Source organism: Helianthus annuus, chromosome 16 (assembly GCF_002127325.2).
Source record: "Helianthus annuus cultivar XRQ/B chromosome 16, HanXRQr2.0-SUNRISE, whole genome shotgun sequence".
In the NCBI taxonomy this organism is placed as follows: domain Eukaryota; kingdom Viridiplantae; phylum Streptophyta; class Magnoliopsida; order Asterales; family Asteraceae; genus Helianthus; species Helianthus annuus.
This window is the reverse complement of record NC_035448.2, coordinates 13,045,331-13,061,805: the sequence shown is the minus strand read 5'-3', so window position 1 is coordinate 13,061,805 and position 16,475 is coordinate 13,045,331. Positions and strand designations below refer to the sequence as shown.

Genomic DNA, 16,475 nt, shown 5'->3' with positions numbered 1-16,475 from the left:
CCTCATCATCATTGTTCTCTGATGATGATGAGTTGTGGTTATCTTCTTGTTCAGAAGATGAGATGTGGATGTCATTGCAAGTGGAGAAAGTATAAATGCTAGATTTCATAAAGTGCAAAGATTTCCGGTAAGTTTAACCATTTCCAAGAAATTGTAGCTACAAGCTAAGATTTGATTTTTGGGTGTTCAATGAATTTGTCTGTTGTTGGTTGTTAAAAAAACGAGATTGTAGCAACATTGATGTTGGAATTATAAGTTAGGAATCATTTTTTATGTGTATAGTTTGTTTCAGGTACATACAACACATTAGACAAGTGATCCCTAAAAATTCCGCATCCCAAGAAAAAAGTTCTTGGGTCCGCCAGCCACTCGTTGGTTGTTAAAAAAAAGATTGTAGAAAAATTGATGGTAGAATTATTGTTAGGGATCATTTTTTATGTGTTCATAATTTGTATCATGGTACATACAACCCAGTTCTAGCCACCCTCTTTATTTGTTTCGGCCTAGAGGTGAAATCGATTTCTGGGCCCAAACAGGTTTGGGTTCGGTCAAACCTGGTCAACACCGGGTTTTAACTCAAACTGGTTCAGTTCGGTAAGACCGTTTTCAATGGAGTTATTAATCCAATCTCAACCCTTTGGTTTGGGTCCAAAACGGTTCCGTTTCTCAAACCGATTTTTTGTGCATATCTATTCTAACAGGGCACCTTCATTCTTTTTTCAAATTTCTTCCAATATCGTACCCAACGAAATCCACGCATAATGGTAAGGCCTGGGGAGGGTGGGATGGTGCAAACGTTTCATCTATCCCAAAAGATAGAGAGACTGCTCTCAATGAGACCCCCGGTTCCAAATATGTGAAGTATTAACATCTATGATAACATAATGTGTGGAATAAAACTAGGTTTATTCATACACGCACGTGGACTCTGGATTAACCGAGATTGTGTGTGTATTATAAACGCTAATAAAAATTTATATCGCAATGTTGAAAAATTATAAACATAGTTGTGGAGTTGGATTTTTTTTTTTTAAATATAAACATATGAACTTTTTATTACCTGCACTTGCAAGCTAACAAAAATTCAGTTTCTGTGAAACTATCATGATCATGATAATGGTCGGTCTCGGTCGCGGTTTAGAACGGGTTTGAGTCAGAATTGGTCAATTTAAAATTGGATCAGTCTAGTTCGGGTCAAAATAGGTTCTAACCAAAATAAGTTCAGACCAAAACGGTTCTTGCCAAAATAGAACTGGGTCAAAATGTGTAAATATAAAACATGATATGACCAAAATTATAAAAACATAATCAAAATTCAAAAGTAACAATTTCCTGAAAATAACAACCTGAATCATCAACAGTAATAATCTGTATGCTTGAAAAATAATAACGTAATCAGGTGCTGCTGTACCAAAAAAAACATATTAAATATATTAATAAATTATATAGAAAAATAGGTTCAATTGCACATAGTGTATTAGAATTTCTATCTGCTCAATTATATATTATATATATATATATATATATATATATATATATATTATTGGTGATGCTTCATGAACAGTACATTGGCCCAAACTTAAAATAAAAAAAAAAGATTACATGGCAATTAAATAGCTGTTAGTTTAATTTTTTCGTAAAACCTGACTATTTGTTGTGAATTTATATCAAATAAAATTCAAGATGTATTGCAAAAAATGAGTTGGTTTAGTGGTTTGTGTGCACCCTACTCAAACTAGTTTAATACCCGTCTGGTGGACGGGTTACGCAAACAACGTGACAAACAAACATAATCTATATTGAGGCTGTTTGGGATTGCTTCGCCTTTTCTTCTTTTCTCCTTTTTCATATCCTTTTCTCCGTTTCGAAAAAGTCAAAAAGTTAAAAGGAGCTCAAAATAAGCAAATCCCAAACACCCACAATAAGTGCACACAAATCTAAACAATATTACAAACAAAAGCACCATTCTTTAATATATAAAAAAAATAATCTACAAAAAACATAAGATTATTTCCATTGATTGTTTGGGAACACTTACTATTATGTATTTAGTGCAGACAAAATTAATGAGAATGCCTTGCTTTGAGCAGCCTAAATTTCAATGTGTTTTGCAATGGTAGGCAAATTTTAATGTATAATTGCTTGATGGAGTAACAGTGTGACTTCTGCTGCTGAGCAAGTTTAAATTTCTTGAACCAACATGTATTTGCGCTCTGGAATAACAAAGGGAATAATGAAAAGTGTTAGTTAGATTTCCATAAGAGAAGCAAAATAACATCAAATAAACATAATACTACACATGTAGCGGTTGAAAGCCAAGATTTTCACCAGGTACAAAGGCACACATGATGCTTAGAGATAAGTAGATAAGACTGCGGGGTATGGGGCGGGAGTTTGGGCGTGGGTAGGGGGAAAACGCCCAAGCCACCACCCTGGGTGGGCATGGGTTTCAACGTGGCCCTTGGGGCATGGGTTTCAAGCCGGGCGTGGGGCGGTTTGGCCATCCTAGTTGGCTGAATATCATTGGCTCACCCGCCACGTCATAGCGGGCCATCCCAAAAGTTTTGAATTTTTAAATTCAAACCGTTGGCTTGGCCAAGCGGTCACCCCAACCGGTCACCCAAACCCCAACATCCCCTATAAATACCCCCAAACCCCAACCGGGTGGTCCATCCCAACCCCCACCGTGGTCCCAAACATTCGATATCCCCACCCGCTGCCCCAGCCGGTCACCACAAATCCAACATCCCACGAACCCGCTATGGCATCCTGGACCCACAACGAAGAACTTGCCCTAGTCACAAGCGTCGTTGACGCTATGAAGGGGCGGCCACCGGGCCAAACCATATATTGGACGGAAGCTTTCGCGGCCTACCGACTAAACGTCGGTAACGACCGCCACAACATGAACGCGTGCCAACATAAATGGCGCGAGCTACGTCCCAAGATCGAGCGTTTCAAGGCTTACTACGAAGCCGTTCCCGGGGGCGAGTTAAGCCACGAGGACCGGGTGGCGGTGGCGAACATAGAGTTTCGCGGCAAGGAAAAAAAGGCGTTCGACAAGATCGACCTTTTTGAAATTTATTTGACGCTTTAGGTTTCTTATTTTGTAATTTTTAGGTTTATGTAATTTTATAAATATTAATGAAGTTGTATGTTTTTTTTTATAAATGTTTGTGTGATTTTTTTAAATTTTGTATATTTTTTTTTAAACTACCCTGCCACGCGGTGCACCCAACCCAAGCCCAACCCACGCCCCACCATACCCCGCGGACACGTACCAGGCAGTGGGGGGGCTCCCATTCCACGTGTCAGCACCCGCCCCAACCCACGCCCAACCCAAGCCCCACCATACCCCGCAGTCTAACATGGTAATCACAAATTGCATGTCTGCACCATATTACTGATTAAAGACACATACTTTCAAGTACCAAGTTATCACATGATGTGGTAACCTACTTAATTCCCAAAAAGGAAAAGGAAATAAACAAACAGTTAGGCCAAACTATTGTAAGAAAAGATAAAGAACAAAAAATTTGTATGACCACAAAAAAAGATCATTTAGTACCACACATTATTATCATTATTAGAATTTTATATGATCAGTAAAAACCATTAAGAACTGGAACCAATAAGACCCAAAAAGAAAGTGCCATCTCCAATTGCGATAAGAGAAAGCATAAGGGTGGGATATAACACAGCTTCTTTCTTAATTTGTTTCCTCAGCAAAGACTCCCTGCAAGCAACAGTTATGTAACAAATTAGCTAAATTGAATATTATTATGGAATTAGAAGTATATTGCAAAGTAGAAAAAGCAGGTGTGATATCAACTCTTTCATTGCACATAACTCCTTGTTTCAGTATAAGAAATAAAATAGAAACATAAACTTAAATCAAAAAAAGATATTCTAAATTTCGCAAATGCTATATGACTACCGAATGGTTGCTCCATATACACGTGCTTTCAACCTATCTTATATCATACCAATGATCTACGTTAAAAAGGGATTGATTGTATGTACATAAACGATGTTTAAATGAGAGAAAATGGACAACGAATCCTGCTCCAAATAATTTTTTCTATTTATTGAGATAATAACGATATTATACCTTCATGTTCCAAGCTTCAACTAATGCTTTCACTCCCGAAACAGAAAATAGACGATCATTTGAAAAGTACCCACCTTTTATGGCCTAAACCAAACCATTAAAAAATAAGTTATTTTATAACTCATTCATGTGAAGAGTACCTACCTTCCTAACAATGGTATAAAACCTGTTGTCAGTTAATTACTTAGCAAACGTGAACCACTTTTCTGTGAACCATTTTCTGTATGAAACATGTAACTGCTAATCTATAGCAAAATTCAACACTCGCAAAACGAATGCCTAATAACTCAGCATGAAGCAACACTGGAAAAAAAACATTGTGAGCAAAACACATTAAAAAATACAAATGAACTTCTTTGACCCCATCCATATACAATATAACTTTGAGGAATTGTGTTTCCATAAGTAAACTGGTCCATGACCAATTTCACCCTACAGTTTCAATATTATCATAAACATGAAATGAGGATTCATAACTAAAAAGCATGAACCCATGACCGAATTCCAAGAACCATACAAAATGAATAAATAGGTCTAAAAGAGACTTACCACTTTGCAGATTCGACATCAACTCGGCAAGTGTACACGACCTGGTCACCCCTCGGCTTGGTTTTTTGACGATTCGTCATCGGAACCGGATTGAGTAATTCGGAAACCATGAAATTTGAGCTGAAACATTAAGCACCGGCTTGGAGACCGAAAAAAACTTACAGTTCTAGAGAGAACATGACCTCTTTTTGTTTCTCCAATGCATGAAAGCATACAACCTATTCACCATTCATAAATAAATAAAATAAATAAATAAAAACAAAAGATAATTAAAAAAAGTTTAAAAATGTTACTACTAAATCAGAATAAACCTACTGCAAACAGTACCTGATGATTAGGATAACGTGATGTTTCACTATTTTGTTATAACCATTAAGTAATTATATCTAGTGGATCCCGAAAACAACCCAAATATTCCACGTTCTTCTTTGAAGCTTTTTTAGATGGTCAAGGAACCGAAGCTAGCAAACACTGTGTGTGATTTATGGAACGTCAGTGAATTCCTCAACAAAACTCTCATTGAGGGAAATTATCAAACACCTGGTGGGCAAGGTAAAGAAAGCTGAAAACTGTAAATGATGGATGCCATTACAAAACCCATAATCATACAACTTAGTTAACGGAGTCTTAAAAAATTTTAACTTCATGATAGAGAAAAGAATAAGATGAACATGAGTAGTTAGTATGTGTGTGTTGAATGGATATAAATAAAACTTACCATGATTCTCGTGACATAACTCAGATTGAATTCCTGACCTCCTTTAGAAACTCTAAATCGTGATCAATTTTAGAACTGATGGCTGGCTTCTGAAACAACGGGAAATCGACTAAATTAATAAAATTAAAGCAGAACCAAATCAGAGCAGTATGAGTAAAACATAATTAGAAACTCACAATATCACGAAAAGAATGGAGTTGAAACCTGAATGCTTAATGAGAAGTTCCTTCATGAGAACATAAATTAGAAACAAAATCGATTAGAAATAAAATTAAGAAAACACAATGGACTTATCAAAATCGGGAAAAAAAACCTTTGGAAATACATGGGAAATTTGATTCTCGAATGAAAATTGAAAACAGGGGAATGGAAAGTCGAAGAGGAAGAAGACATAGAAGAAAAAAATATGAAGAAAAACTTACCGTTCGTCAAGTATTTGGGAGGCTGATGAGGCTCCTCCATGATTCCAATTGGACATGTTGAAGGCATCCAACTTAACCTCTTGAGACGTCAAACCCTAAGGTAGCGTTCGTTTCATGGAATGGAATGGAATGGAATTAGGAAGTTTTTCTTTGTAAAATTGATCTTGGTTTGGGGAGGGAGGAATTTGAAATCCCATGAATTTCTTTAATCAATGAAATTTGTGACTATTTCAACATTCCATTCCATTCCATCATTAGAGTGAAGAAAGCTATTCAGCCTTTAAGAAATTGGTAGAAGAAGACGCTCCAATTCGATTTGGATATATGATCTAACTGGCACTAAGATGAAGAAAGCTATTCAGCCTTTTTAGAGCTGCACATAGAACAATATTTTGGATAAAGAAGGCATGTCGATTGATATCTAGACGCTATTGTTGCACTAACAAGCATTGAAGTGACTGGGGTTGTCTTAATGCCACAAAGGTAATAACAAAACAACTTTCATCTATTTTGATAAAAGTTAACTGTTTAAAAAAACCAAACAATTCTAGCAGAGTTGGCGTTAAATGTTTTCTTCTTATTTACGACATTTTAGTTTACTCTGCACAACTAAGTTGGTTCTATATAAGGGCCTGGCTTTTTGGGTCTAGGTGCATAAATATTCATTTATCAGCTGATTTCTGTTGTGTTTTTGTAATTCTGTACTCCATGATTCAGATTTCGAAGGAACAATTTCATTGCAATGTGGATGTGTGCAATAGTTTTGTACTTGGTTCGATTAAAGAGCGATGGGTGATGCTTCTGAGCTTTAAGGTTATTCTCATTAATTTGTCGTCCGTACTTGCGTATAGTCGGTTATTTTAAGTGAGTTGAAGGTTTTTTTTAATCTCAGTTTTTTATGCTTGGTTTATTTATGATATTTGGTATTATGTGCAGAGACGGAACTACATGTGGGTCAGCTGACCCTCCGGCCGGCAAAATTTTCGGTTTTTTGAACTGCACAGAATTGTTGACTTTCAATTAAATGTTCACATTAGTTGATTTTGATAAAGGTAATTTAGTTTATTTTAACTAATGTTTTCTAAAATTCTACATGCTTAGAAAAGTTAACATTGCTTTTTCGGTCAAACGTAAATTTAAAAATGATTTTTTCTTTTTAAATAAGAGTAGTCTTGAATATAATCAGATCAAACTTTGCAGGTATTTGAAAATGGAACTGGTTTGGAAGTTGACTTTTTAGGTCAACTCTTGGCTTTCATCTTCTTTAGGTTTTGTTTCATGGTTGTATGACATGGGCTTGAATGCCAGTAGATATTATATGTTTGTGTTAAGCCACCCTAGGTCGATGTATGTTAGTTTGCAATCATGTATACTATCCTAATTTATGCATCCGATCTTCCAGGTTTTTGCGTGGCAGGCATGTTATTTAGTTAATGGTCAATGATTCCTATTTAATTTTCACTTTTGAAAGGTAGTAAGACTTCATAAATTTTCCCACTATCATTCATGGGTCACGGGTTGCTCTGGGTTGTTCTTTGCTAGATGGGTCAAATAATTTATATAAATGTTGGGTTAGAATCAAAACGAGTCAAATGGTGTTTTGGATCAAACCGGTCAAATGGTTTTATTTTACAAAATACTTAAAAATGTTGTTGTGGTAAGTGTTTTCTACGACAACATTTTAAGTATTTCACTTATAAGAGCTTTTTATTCATTTTTTTCATATTAGACCTTTTTTGGGTCAATGTCGACAAGAGGTATCTGCATAGTCAAAACAGTGTAGACCAGATCAGTGGAGGGATATGCAATGCCATTATGGGGGGATGATCATTTTTGTGATAAAGTGGTTAGTGAGATTTTACTTAAAATTGCTAAGTGCAAACCATAATAATTAAATAAATGAAACCATTATGATGATAGAGGTTTCAAAACTTTATGAGTTCTTTTTTGATGGCTTACTTGCAATTTGTCATATTTGTTATTTGCACTGGGGCAAGTTCTTCTTGGAGGAGTTCCAAGCTTATTTGATACTAGATTGAAATGTGGGATAGGCTCTCAACAATCTTAACTGTGATAAAAAACTGTACTATGGTGATTAAGGAAAATCCAAAGGAAAGATGCAACTCTGTAAGTTAGTCAATTAGAGCAATTATGTCAACTTTGACTTTGTTTGGGTCAACTTTTACTTCTGGAGGAACACGGAAAACCAATGGCAAAACAGTAGGCACATATTTTTTTATTTCCGACTATGTGGCATCGGTTAACTAGCAAAGAGTGTCTTCATGATGTTCTATCCCCAGGTATATAGGTATATGCCTTATCTATTGAGGATCTAATCAACTTTCATTTGGTCATCGAAGGTTCAGATACAAAGAAGGGAATGTCGCAATCGGTGATCCTAATTGGTTGTTAGGTTTTATGGATGTCTAGAAACTATGTAGTTTTCAATTCAGAAAAAAAAAAGTGGAGATCGGTAACAAGTCGGATGAAATCAGAACGCTTGGGTCTATTTGGGTCATAATCGTTCAAAAATCGCACCCCTTGACTGGGCACAATGGAGCAGCTTTAATTTTTGTAGTTAGCTATTAGGATTTTGTAACGAAATGTTGGGTGGCTAGCTTTGGCTAGCAACGTATATTCTTATATTTGGTGGATAGCTTTGGCTTTGTTTTTTTTGGCAACTAGGACGAGTGTTAATAATATTGACCATTCAAAAAAGGGATTACATTGTAAAGGGTGTTATGGGCAATTTTTGAAATTTGCAAAGTGTTATAGTAAATTTAAACTTTTTAAGCCATTATCATTTTTTGATGGTAATTTTTTTGGCAATGCCTAGACTTTTATGTTCATACTAGACTAAAAGGCTAAAACAAGAAACTCTAGGTAACTGATATTTTGGGTTACTTTTACTTTCAAAGTAAATAATCAATCAAATCATACTATCAATATAAATAAAACAATAATGTTTATACAATAAAATTACAATTTTTTGTTGTATTTATGTATTTCTATTATTGATCGAGTTATCAAAATATGTATGGTCAGTTAGCAAAATGCCACATTTTCGTGTAGATATGTAGTAAGTGCAAATTCTGGTAAGAAGCAATCATTAGAAGAGATACTGCTGGCCAAATTGCACATTCTGCAGGAGCTTCATTGAGCTTGCCTTATACAAGGTGTGTTGTTTTGGCCAAATTTAACTTACTTAATAAGTTTTTCTTATAGAATTTTTAAATATCTTCATATTAATTCCAATTTTCTAAAAATATTGTTTTGACCTATATAGTCAAAGTAAGACAGGTAAAGGAGCAAGGATTAAATATATAATTTCATTCACCTCAGCAAGCTGTGAATACAAGATTGTCCATGTATTGAGTCATATTTACAAGATTGTCCATGTATTTAGTCATATCCTAACCTTGGGCTATAGAATCTCACTTTGTTAAATATATATGTTTATATAGGCCGTCAACTTTGGATGATTCCTTTCATCATGTACAATCTTACTTGGTATATGGTTTGATTCGAACCTTGGGCTATAGAACCCGTAATCACTTATTTCAACATCTGTCATCTTACTTGGTATATGGTTTGATTCGAAACTCAACAAACTTTAGATGCCTTACCTTATTTTTAGCTTATTTTTTTTAAAGTTAGATTGAATCTAACTTCATTTGATACATTGCGTACCCGCGGGTAAAAAGATGGATTTTCTTACTTGAACGTTAATTTCTTTCAAATGATTATTTTAACAATTTTAAGTTATATATTTATGTGTTAAGCCACCCGCGAAACTCGCGGGGTCTTAGGCTAGTTAATATATAAAACTTTATCCAACTTTTTATAGTACATTAAAAGACAGTTACATATTTACCTTTAAGGGGTAGCGGTGCAGCTGGTTGCTTGTCTACCCGCCATTAGTTTGTAATCGTATTGAATAATATTTTCTACAAAAAAAAAAATTCTCCTTGAAATCTTCAATTGAATGAAACCAAAAATCGTTTGAGAAAATGATAATTAGGCAACGAATAAACCACGGAATAACTAAAACATCAAAAAATAAGATATAATCAAACAATGAAATAACACAATAATAACTGATAATTGATCCGGAAATGACCACAATACTAGATAACTAATAACAAGTCACAAATCTCAAATACTGATATGGCAGCAAAGTAGCCAAACAATAAAGGTTTGAAGCAATTTTCACTCACTCATTGATTTTAAATTTTACTGCCGGAGACGCGCGTGGGGCCCCTAAGAGCGTATTTACGATAATTGATCCCCGATACAGATAATCCGAAGTGTGTATGCTCACCTTCTTCAGCTTAGGTGACCTAACCAAGATAAACTTTACAAATTCCATTAGAAATTCCATCCCATGCGAGTGGCTGAAAAATAAAATATCCAATTTTTTCAGATGCTCCAACCAAACATTTGAATATTCATCCTTTACAGCAGGGTATTCCTCATGACCCTCAGATCTCCACGCCATCTACATAAAGGTTCGTGTTTTTTGGTCAGTGACAATCAAACAAACAGAATATAAGATATTGTAATAGCATTTACGTGTAGGTAAATTCTCTCCAAGTTCGGGGAACATTTGATCAAAACAGAAAGTAAAGCTGATCTGGAGCCCTCAACAAAAGACATTCTTTCCAAACATAAGACTTTGAGGTGGATTAGGGAGATTGGAAGCTCATGCGGATCCGAGTCTAGAACCAGCCACTTGAAACATAGACCAAAAAAAATATTAACAGCCAAAGTACACAATTTTTCTTTCAATTATATATCATGTGGATAAATATTACCTCACAGACACCACACGAAATAGTCAGCTCTTCAATCACAGGTAAGCACTTGAGTAGCTCATTAATAGTGCATTTATCATCTGAATAGCCAATATACTGCAACACGTTACGATATTCAGATTAGTTTAAAAAGTTCATGACATGAGAACATGTATTCAAGTGGGTACCTAACTACCTACCAGACTCAAGCTCTTAAGTGTTGGACAATTAGATAAAAGATGCCGAAGAGTTTGTGTAGAGATCTCTCCATCATTCAGGTCTAACCTTACAAGGCTACCAAAGCCATTGAATATTGATGGAAGCTCAATAGTAAAACTACGAAGATGGAGCTCCATTAAGTGATGCAATGAGAAAACAGATATGGGTAATTTATACCAAAGGCTCTCCGATGCATCAAGTACTAGTTCCCTGACAATATGGTTCCTCGACAAATGAAGTATTATCTGCTCAAATTCAAAAAGGTCGTCGTCTTCCCAGTAACCCTCCATAAAAAGAGTGAGCTCGTGAATTGGGCCATGGCGCAGCAGCAAAACTTGGTGTAGATCATGCATGTCCATGTATTTCATTTCACTTTCTTCGTCAGATGTTAGCTCGGAAGTTCTTTTACGCAAAGTAAACTCTAGGTTAGGAATTGTGGTCCACCTGTACCTCCATTCCTTAGAGAGAATACTAGTCCTTGCTGCCTCTTCAGTTGATAAAAGAGATAGGATGGGTTCTAATATGGGTTGCGGAAGTGTGCTGATTCTATCCAAGGCCATTCGTTCAGCATATTCAGGTTTCATTTTCAGATGTTCTTTTTGTTGGATTAATACTTAATAGTGCTGCAAAAACTAGTTACAGTGAAAATGATGAATTATACTATCTATAATAAGTTTATAACAACTTCAAACAAAACAAAACAAAAACATAATAACTTTCAAAACCCACATCCAAACACCTCCTTAAAAGTATCCATTTATCACTCAATCTGTTAAAGTTGGGTACTTGTTATTTCGATTAACATTTGGCAGCCACATGAACAAAAACGTAGCTTTATAATTACAACACAAAAACGACGGATATGAAAGTTGTAAGTACTGAAATTGAAATAGAAGGCATGAAAATTGATTAATTCAAGTAAGTAACTACAACATATATATGTATATATATAGAGAGAGAGATCAAAAGGAGGAGATACCCGAGTTGGAGCATGAAAGAAACGAAACCCTAACATTCGTTGAGTGAGAATGTGTGCAGACTATTCATCTAACGGAAAGTTGTTTTAGCATGTTATATTCATTCTATGAGTAAATTACAAAAAGGGTGTACCTATTGGCACACCAATGTGCCTATATGCACACCAAAAAGTGTTTTTTTGTCCTATATGCACACCCTGCAGTGTCGAGCTGTGGCCAAAGCGCTGCGTTTTGGTCCTGTAGTCTTTTGTCTGGTTGACAGGACCAAAACGCGGCCAAAGCTCGGCGTTTTGGTCCAGTCAACAGACCTGTAAGTCTTTGTCTGGTTGACCGGACCAAAACGTTACGCTTTGGCCACAGCTCAACATTGCAGGGTATGCATATAGGACAAAAAAGTACTTTTGGGGGCGGCTATCTACACACCAAGTGTGTAGATAGTTTGAGCCTTACAAAAATCGTCCTCTATCCTCTATGTTGACATTAGATTGCAAACTATATCCTTTATCTTTAAAAAGTAAAAAAAAATAAGTACTCAATGTTTGCAAACCCTTGCATGTTACATCCTTTAACCCTAACTTAGTTAGTTTTCATAGTTAAATATGACCAAATAAACCCCACCTAAGGGTATTTTGGTCATTTTACTTAAATACTAAAACAAACACTTTCTGGAAATCCCTGCCCTCTCTAAACGCACACATATTCTCTTCTTTCTCTCTAATAATGCTGGAAAATAAACTAGTTACTCTGAAATGAATTAAAGATAAAATGACAATGAACCATATACAACATTTGAAGGATAATAATCCTAGGGTTCAAAGAAAGAGTACACATAACAAAAATGACTATCAAATGATGAGTTATAATTTTAACCTTTCTTAAAATAATTATCATTTTGAAACACTGAACTACACTATCAAACAAAAGAAAGACATTTGAAATTAGAATTTGGAAGTGAGGATGTTACCAGAGCAGTTCAATCGTTGCTCTTGAGTTCTTCAACGGTTGCGAAAGAGAAGTCTAATCCTCAGAAAAAGTAAAGTTGGGAATTTCTTTTTTGAGTTTAAATTCAGATGAATAACCTAATGACTTTTATAGGTCAAGAAAACCCATTTCAGAATAAAGGTAACTTGGGCCCACTATCAGGCCCATCAGGTGGTGCTATTTATTACCCATCACTACATGCTATAATTACTTGGACGGCCCGTTGATTCTAAACGAGATTATTCCATGGATGAAGTGGGGTAAAAACAAGGGGTTAATTTTTAAGGTGAATATTGAAAAAGCATACGATATGTTAAATTGGGGTTTTCTTGATTCTGTGCTCTCACAAATGAATTTTCATTTCATTTACTAGCTTCGGTGCTAGTAAATGGGTCCCCGACTTAAGAATTCCGTTGTGAGAGGTGGTTGAGGCAAGTGGATCCTTTTTCTCCTTTTCTATTTATTTTGGCTATGGAGGCAATGACGGGTATTATGAAAAAGGCATGTTCGATCAGGCTATTCCATGGTTATTCTGTTCTGTTGCATGGCCCAGTTTTGTCTCATTTTCTATATGTGGATGACGTTATTTGTTGGGGAATTTTCAGAAACCGGACGATCAGAGAGGCGTGTAATCACTCTCAGATCAAATTATTTCGGTGGTTCACCCGAATAATTCAATCGGATACAACTTTGATTTCGAGAAATTGAACTAGTGAAATGTTGTTTGTGTGAATTGATTGAACCAGAAACGTGACCAAGAAAAACTGTCTACGAAAATTGGGAATTTTTTGGGGTTGTAACTGCCTTGTGGCAGTTATCTCAATTTTCAGACAAAATTGCCAATTGCCAAAAACTGCCAATTTTTTACCATTTTGAAAACGTGATAAATTCCAGAAAATAAATTTTTCTGATACAGTTTCATTAAGGCAATTTAATGAAAATAAAATTTTTCTGATACAGCTCGACCCCAGCCAGGGGCTCTGCCCCTTGGACCCCGCCAGGGGCTGCCGCCCCTTGGACCCTGCCCCCAGGGGCGCTGCCCCCGGACCCCCGCCAAGGGGGCGCTGCCCCCTTGGAACCCCCGTAGAGTACGGGCTCCGCCCGTACACTTCGAATAATAATAACTCAAACAAGCGTGCACTCCCGCACCTCCTAACTTGCTTGATGTGTATTATTATTCGCTTTGATCACCAAGTCAATCCCCGATTACACTAAAATATCTAACATTATTTTTGTAGGTGAATGGTCGATACAAAATGCAATCAATTTAAACCGGATTCTTAGGTGTTTTTACCTTAGTTTGGGTTTAAAAGTGAACCTTGCAAAGAGTAGTTTATTTGGTATTGGGGTAGAACAAGCTCAAGTGCAAATCATGGCGAGTATTTTAAGATGTAAAGCTGGAGTTTTTCCTTTTAAACATTTGGAAAAATAGAAATGAAGTTGTTTTCAATCACTAGCAAATGCATGTGCAAAGGCTAAAAGAGGATATAAAAACTCTTGGGTATCTCTATGTAAAACATAGGGCAAAGTGTCGGGATTTAATGTGGGATGAATGGTGTAGATTTGATTTAATTCGGTTGGGCGTTTAATGTAATGTTTGTTTATTTTGGTGAACTTGTATGTAAGCCGGTATAACTATTGTTGTCTGGTTTAGATTAATAAAGTTTCGTTTGCCTTTAAAAAAGAAAAGAACCCGGTGACCAAAAGTGAACATGTTTGGCCAAAAATCCCTAAATAATTTTAGACATCCACATACATTTAATTGGTTGAACACATTTAGGGCATGGGCAAGTTCACGGATCTTGGGTTTTTGTGGGCCTAAGTATTTTGCTAGATGGACTGCTTAGAAAGTTACTTGTTTATACTTTGGAATTTGTTGGATTGGTGGCTCAGCCCATTACCTCTTTATAGGTCACACGCATAATAATCGTAACAGGGAAATGTTAAAAGACGTTTGACATATTTACCTTTAAGGAAACATCTAAGGTAGCGTTCGTTTTATGGAATGAAATGGAATGGAATTAGAAAGTTTTTCTTTGTAAAATTGATCTTGGTTTGGGGAGGGAGGAATTTGAAATCCAATGAATTTCTTTAATCAATGAAATTTGTGACTATTTCAACATTCCATTCAATTCCTTCATTAGAGTGAAGGATTTCTAAGGAATGTTGAAATAGTCACAAATTTCATTAGAGTGAAGGATTTCAAATTCCTCCCTCCCCCAACCAAGATCAATTTTACAAAGAAAAACTTCCTAATTCCATTCCATTCCATTCCATAAAACGAACGCTACCTAAAAGAACATATACGAGATTCGGCTGCAGGAGATTCAGCAAGTGATATATAGGAAGAGGCTAACCATCCAATTTTGTAACCGTGAGACGTGGGGAAGCAGTTGAGCAAAGAAATAGGAGGATAAAGGATAATGGAGAAAGTGGGTTTGGGATCATGGAGGAGGTTGAGAAAACCACTCTGAACTGCCATAGACAGCAGTTGCTTTTGTGAGTTTAAGTGGCTGAGATTTAATCTCAGGCAAATCTAATGGTGTATATTGATTGAAGAGTTAGTTAGACTTAATGAGAACCATGGATATATATAATGTTTAACCCAAGTTCAATCCTCATTGATTTCTTTTTTTTTTTCTTTAAATCTCTTCACTTTTTGAATCACAATGAAAGTATTTTTGTTTGCTTTAATTCTTATTTTGGTTAAATATTTTTACTTTGGTTTTTATTACTATTTAAGTTTCTAATGTTTTTTTTCTTAATTTCTCCTCTTAAAGAAGTTTATACCTTTTTTATGATTTTAAATCTTTTCTAATATCTATAGTTACTTTTAAATATTGGATTCGATACTAATATTCGTTCTTTTATAAACACGTGTTGATGTCCATATCACGACTTATATTTTGGTTGCTATATTAAGTGTTGGTACCATAACGAACAGAATAGATACCGATCGAAATCGAATTCCCGTCATAATAATGAAGGCCCATGAATAGTTATTTTAAATTTATAATAATATATATCTTTTTAATATTTTAGTATTTAATATTATAATAGTTTATTATTATATTCACTTTTACGTTTTAGCATATTTTTTACCTTTTTTCCATTTTAAAAGTCATATTTTCTTTATCATTTAGTTTTTTTTTTAATAATTCGTTTTCTTTTCTAAATTATATTTCCTTTATCTGTTAATTTAATTTTTCTTTAATAACTTACGTTCGTTAATTTTTTCTGAGAATTTAAGTATGTAGTTGTGCTTAATTTTTTTTCAACATTCTGGTATAAGTTTTGTTAAAAATGAATTTGTATTCAAAATAAAGTATTTATTTGGTATCGTATAAAGTATAATTGTATGATAATAAACTGAATCGATTCTGATAGCATGACTTTCTAAACAGTATGCTACATTTTCAAATAACATTTGTTTTACATTATTATTTGCTTTGTTTTGCCGCAAGACGCGACGTAAAAAAACCTAGTACATACTTAAAATTCAAATGTCAACAGAAGCTCTCACACAAATATGGTGGATTGATGGCAAGAAACAAACACCACTAGGATGGTGGCGGTGGTGACCCTCCGGCCACCACCGCAGCCTCTTCTCGTTCTCTCTCCTCTGGGGTCAGCATGTCCAATCTCTTATTTTGTTAAAACACATCAATATTAAATATGATGTGTATAATAGAAGATGATAGGCAA

At 35.3% G+C, this 16,475-nt stretch overlaps 1 protein-coding gene and 1 long non-coding RNA gene across 6 annotated transcripts; both read right to left on the bottom strand.

Moving 5' to 3' along the window:
- Nucleotides 1–1,287: 1,287 nt before the first annotated feature.
- Nucleotides 1,288–15,148, bottom strand: LOC118488451. 4 transcript variants are annotated; one of them, XR_004884801.1, is made up of 8 exons: nt 5,801–6,235; nt 5,555–5,604; nt 5,379–5,467; nt 4,988–5,200; nt 4,112–4,878; nt 3,614–3,736; nt 2,039–2,213; nt 1,288–1,405 (listed from the first exon to the last, which is right to left on the bottom strand). It is a non-coding gene; the product is annotated as an uncharacterized LOC118488451 (long non-coding RNA). The 4 variants fall into 4 exon arrangements; XR_004884799.1 differs by lacking the exon at nt 1,288–1,405 and having other exon boundaries at nt 1,946–2,213; XR_004884800.1 differs by lacking the exons at nt 1,288–1,405; nt 2,039–2,213 and adding an exon at nt 15,128–15,148 and having other exon boundaries at nt 3,285–3,736; nt 5,801–5,895.
- On the bottom strand, nt 9,861–11,894 carry LOC110915857 (F-box/FBD/LRR-repeat protein At1g13570). Of its 2 annotated transcripts, none has more exons than XM_035986055.1 (5): nt 11,792–11,894; nt 10,794–11,444; nt 10,615–10,710; nt 10,373–10,531; nt 9,861–10,298 (listed from the first exon to the last, which is right to left on the bottom strand). In XM_035986055.1, exons 2-5 carry the CDS (start codon nt 11,394–11,396, stop codon nt 10,014–10,016), a joined length of 1,143 nt encoding a protein of 380 aa, XP_035841948.1. In that variant the 5' UTR covers nt 11,397–11,444; nt 11,792–11,894; the 3' UTR covers nt 9,861–10,013. The 2 variants fall into 2 exon arrangements, with proteins under 2 accessions (XP_035841948.1, XP_035841947.1); XM_035986054.1 differs by having other exon boundaries at nt 10,794–11,435; nt 11,792–11,876.
- Nucleotides 15,149–16,475: the final 1,327 nt, after the last annotated feature.

Excerpts from the sequence above, each read along its gene's own strand:
- LOC110915857 (XM_035986055.1), bottom strand. The coding sequence starts at position 11,396 with ATGAAACCTGAATATGCTGAACGAATGGCCTTGGATAGAATCAGCACA. Across the intron at positions 10,711-10,793 it reads CACTTAAGAGCTTGAGTCTG|TATATTGGCTATTCAGATGA; the intron begins GTAGGTAGTTAG and ends AACGTGTTGCAG. Across the intron at positions 10,299-10,372 it reads TGGAGAGAATTTACCTACAC|ATGGCGTGGAGATCTGAGGG; the intron begins GTAAATGCTATT and ends ACCTTTATGTAG.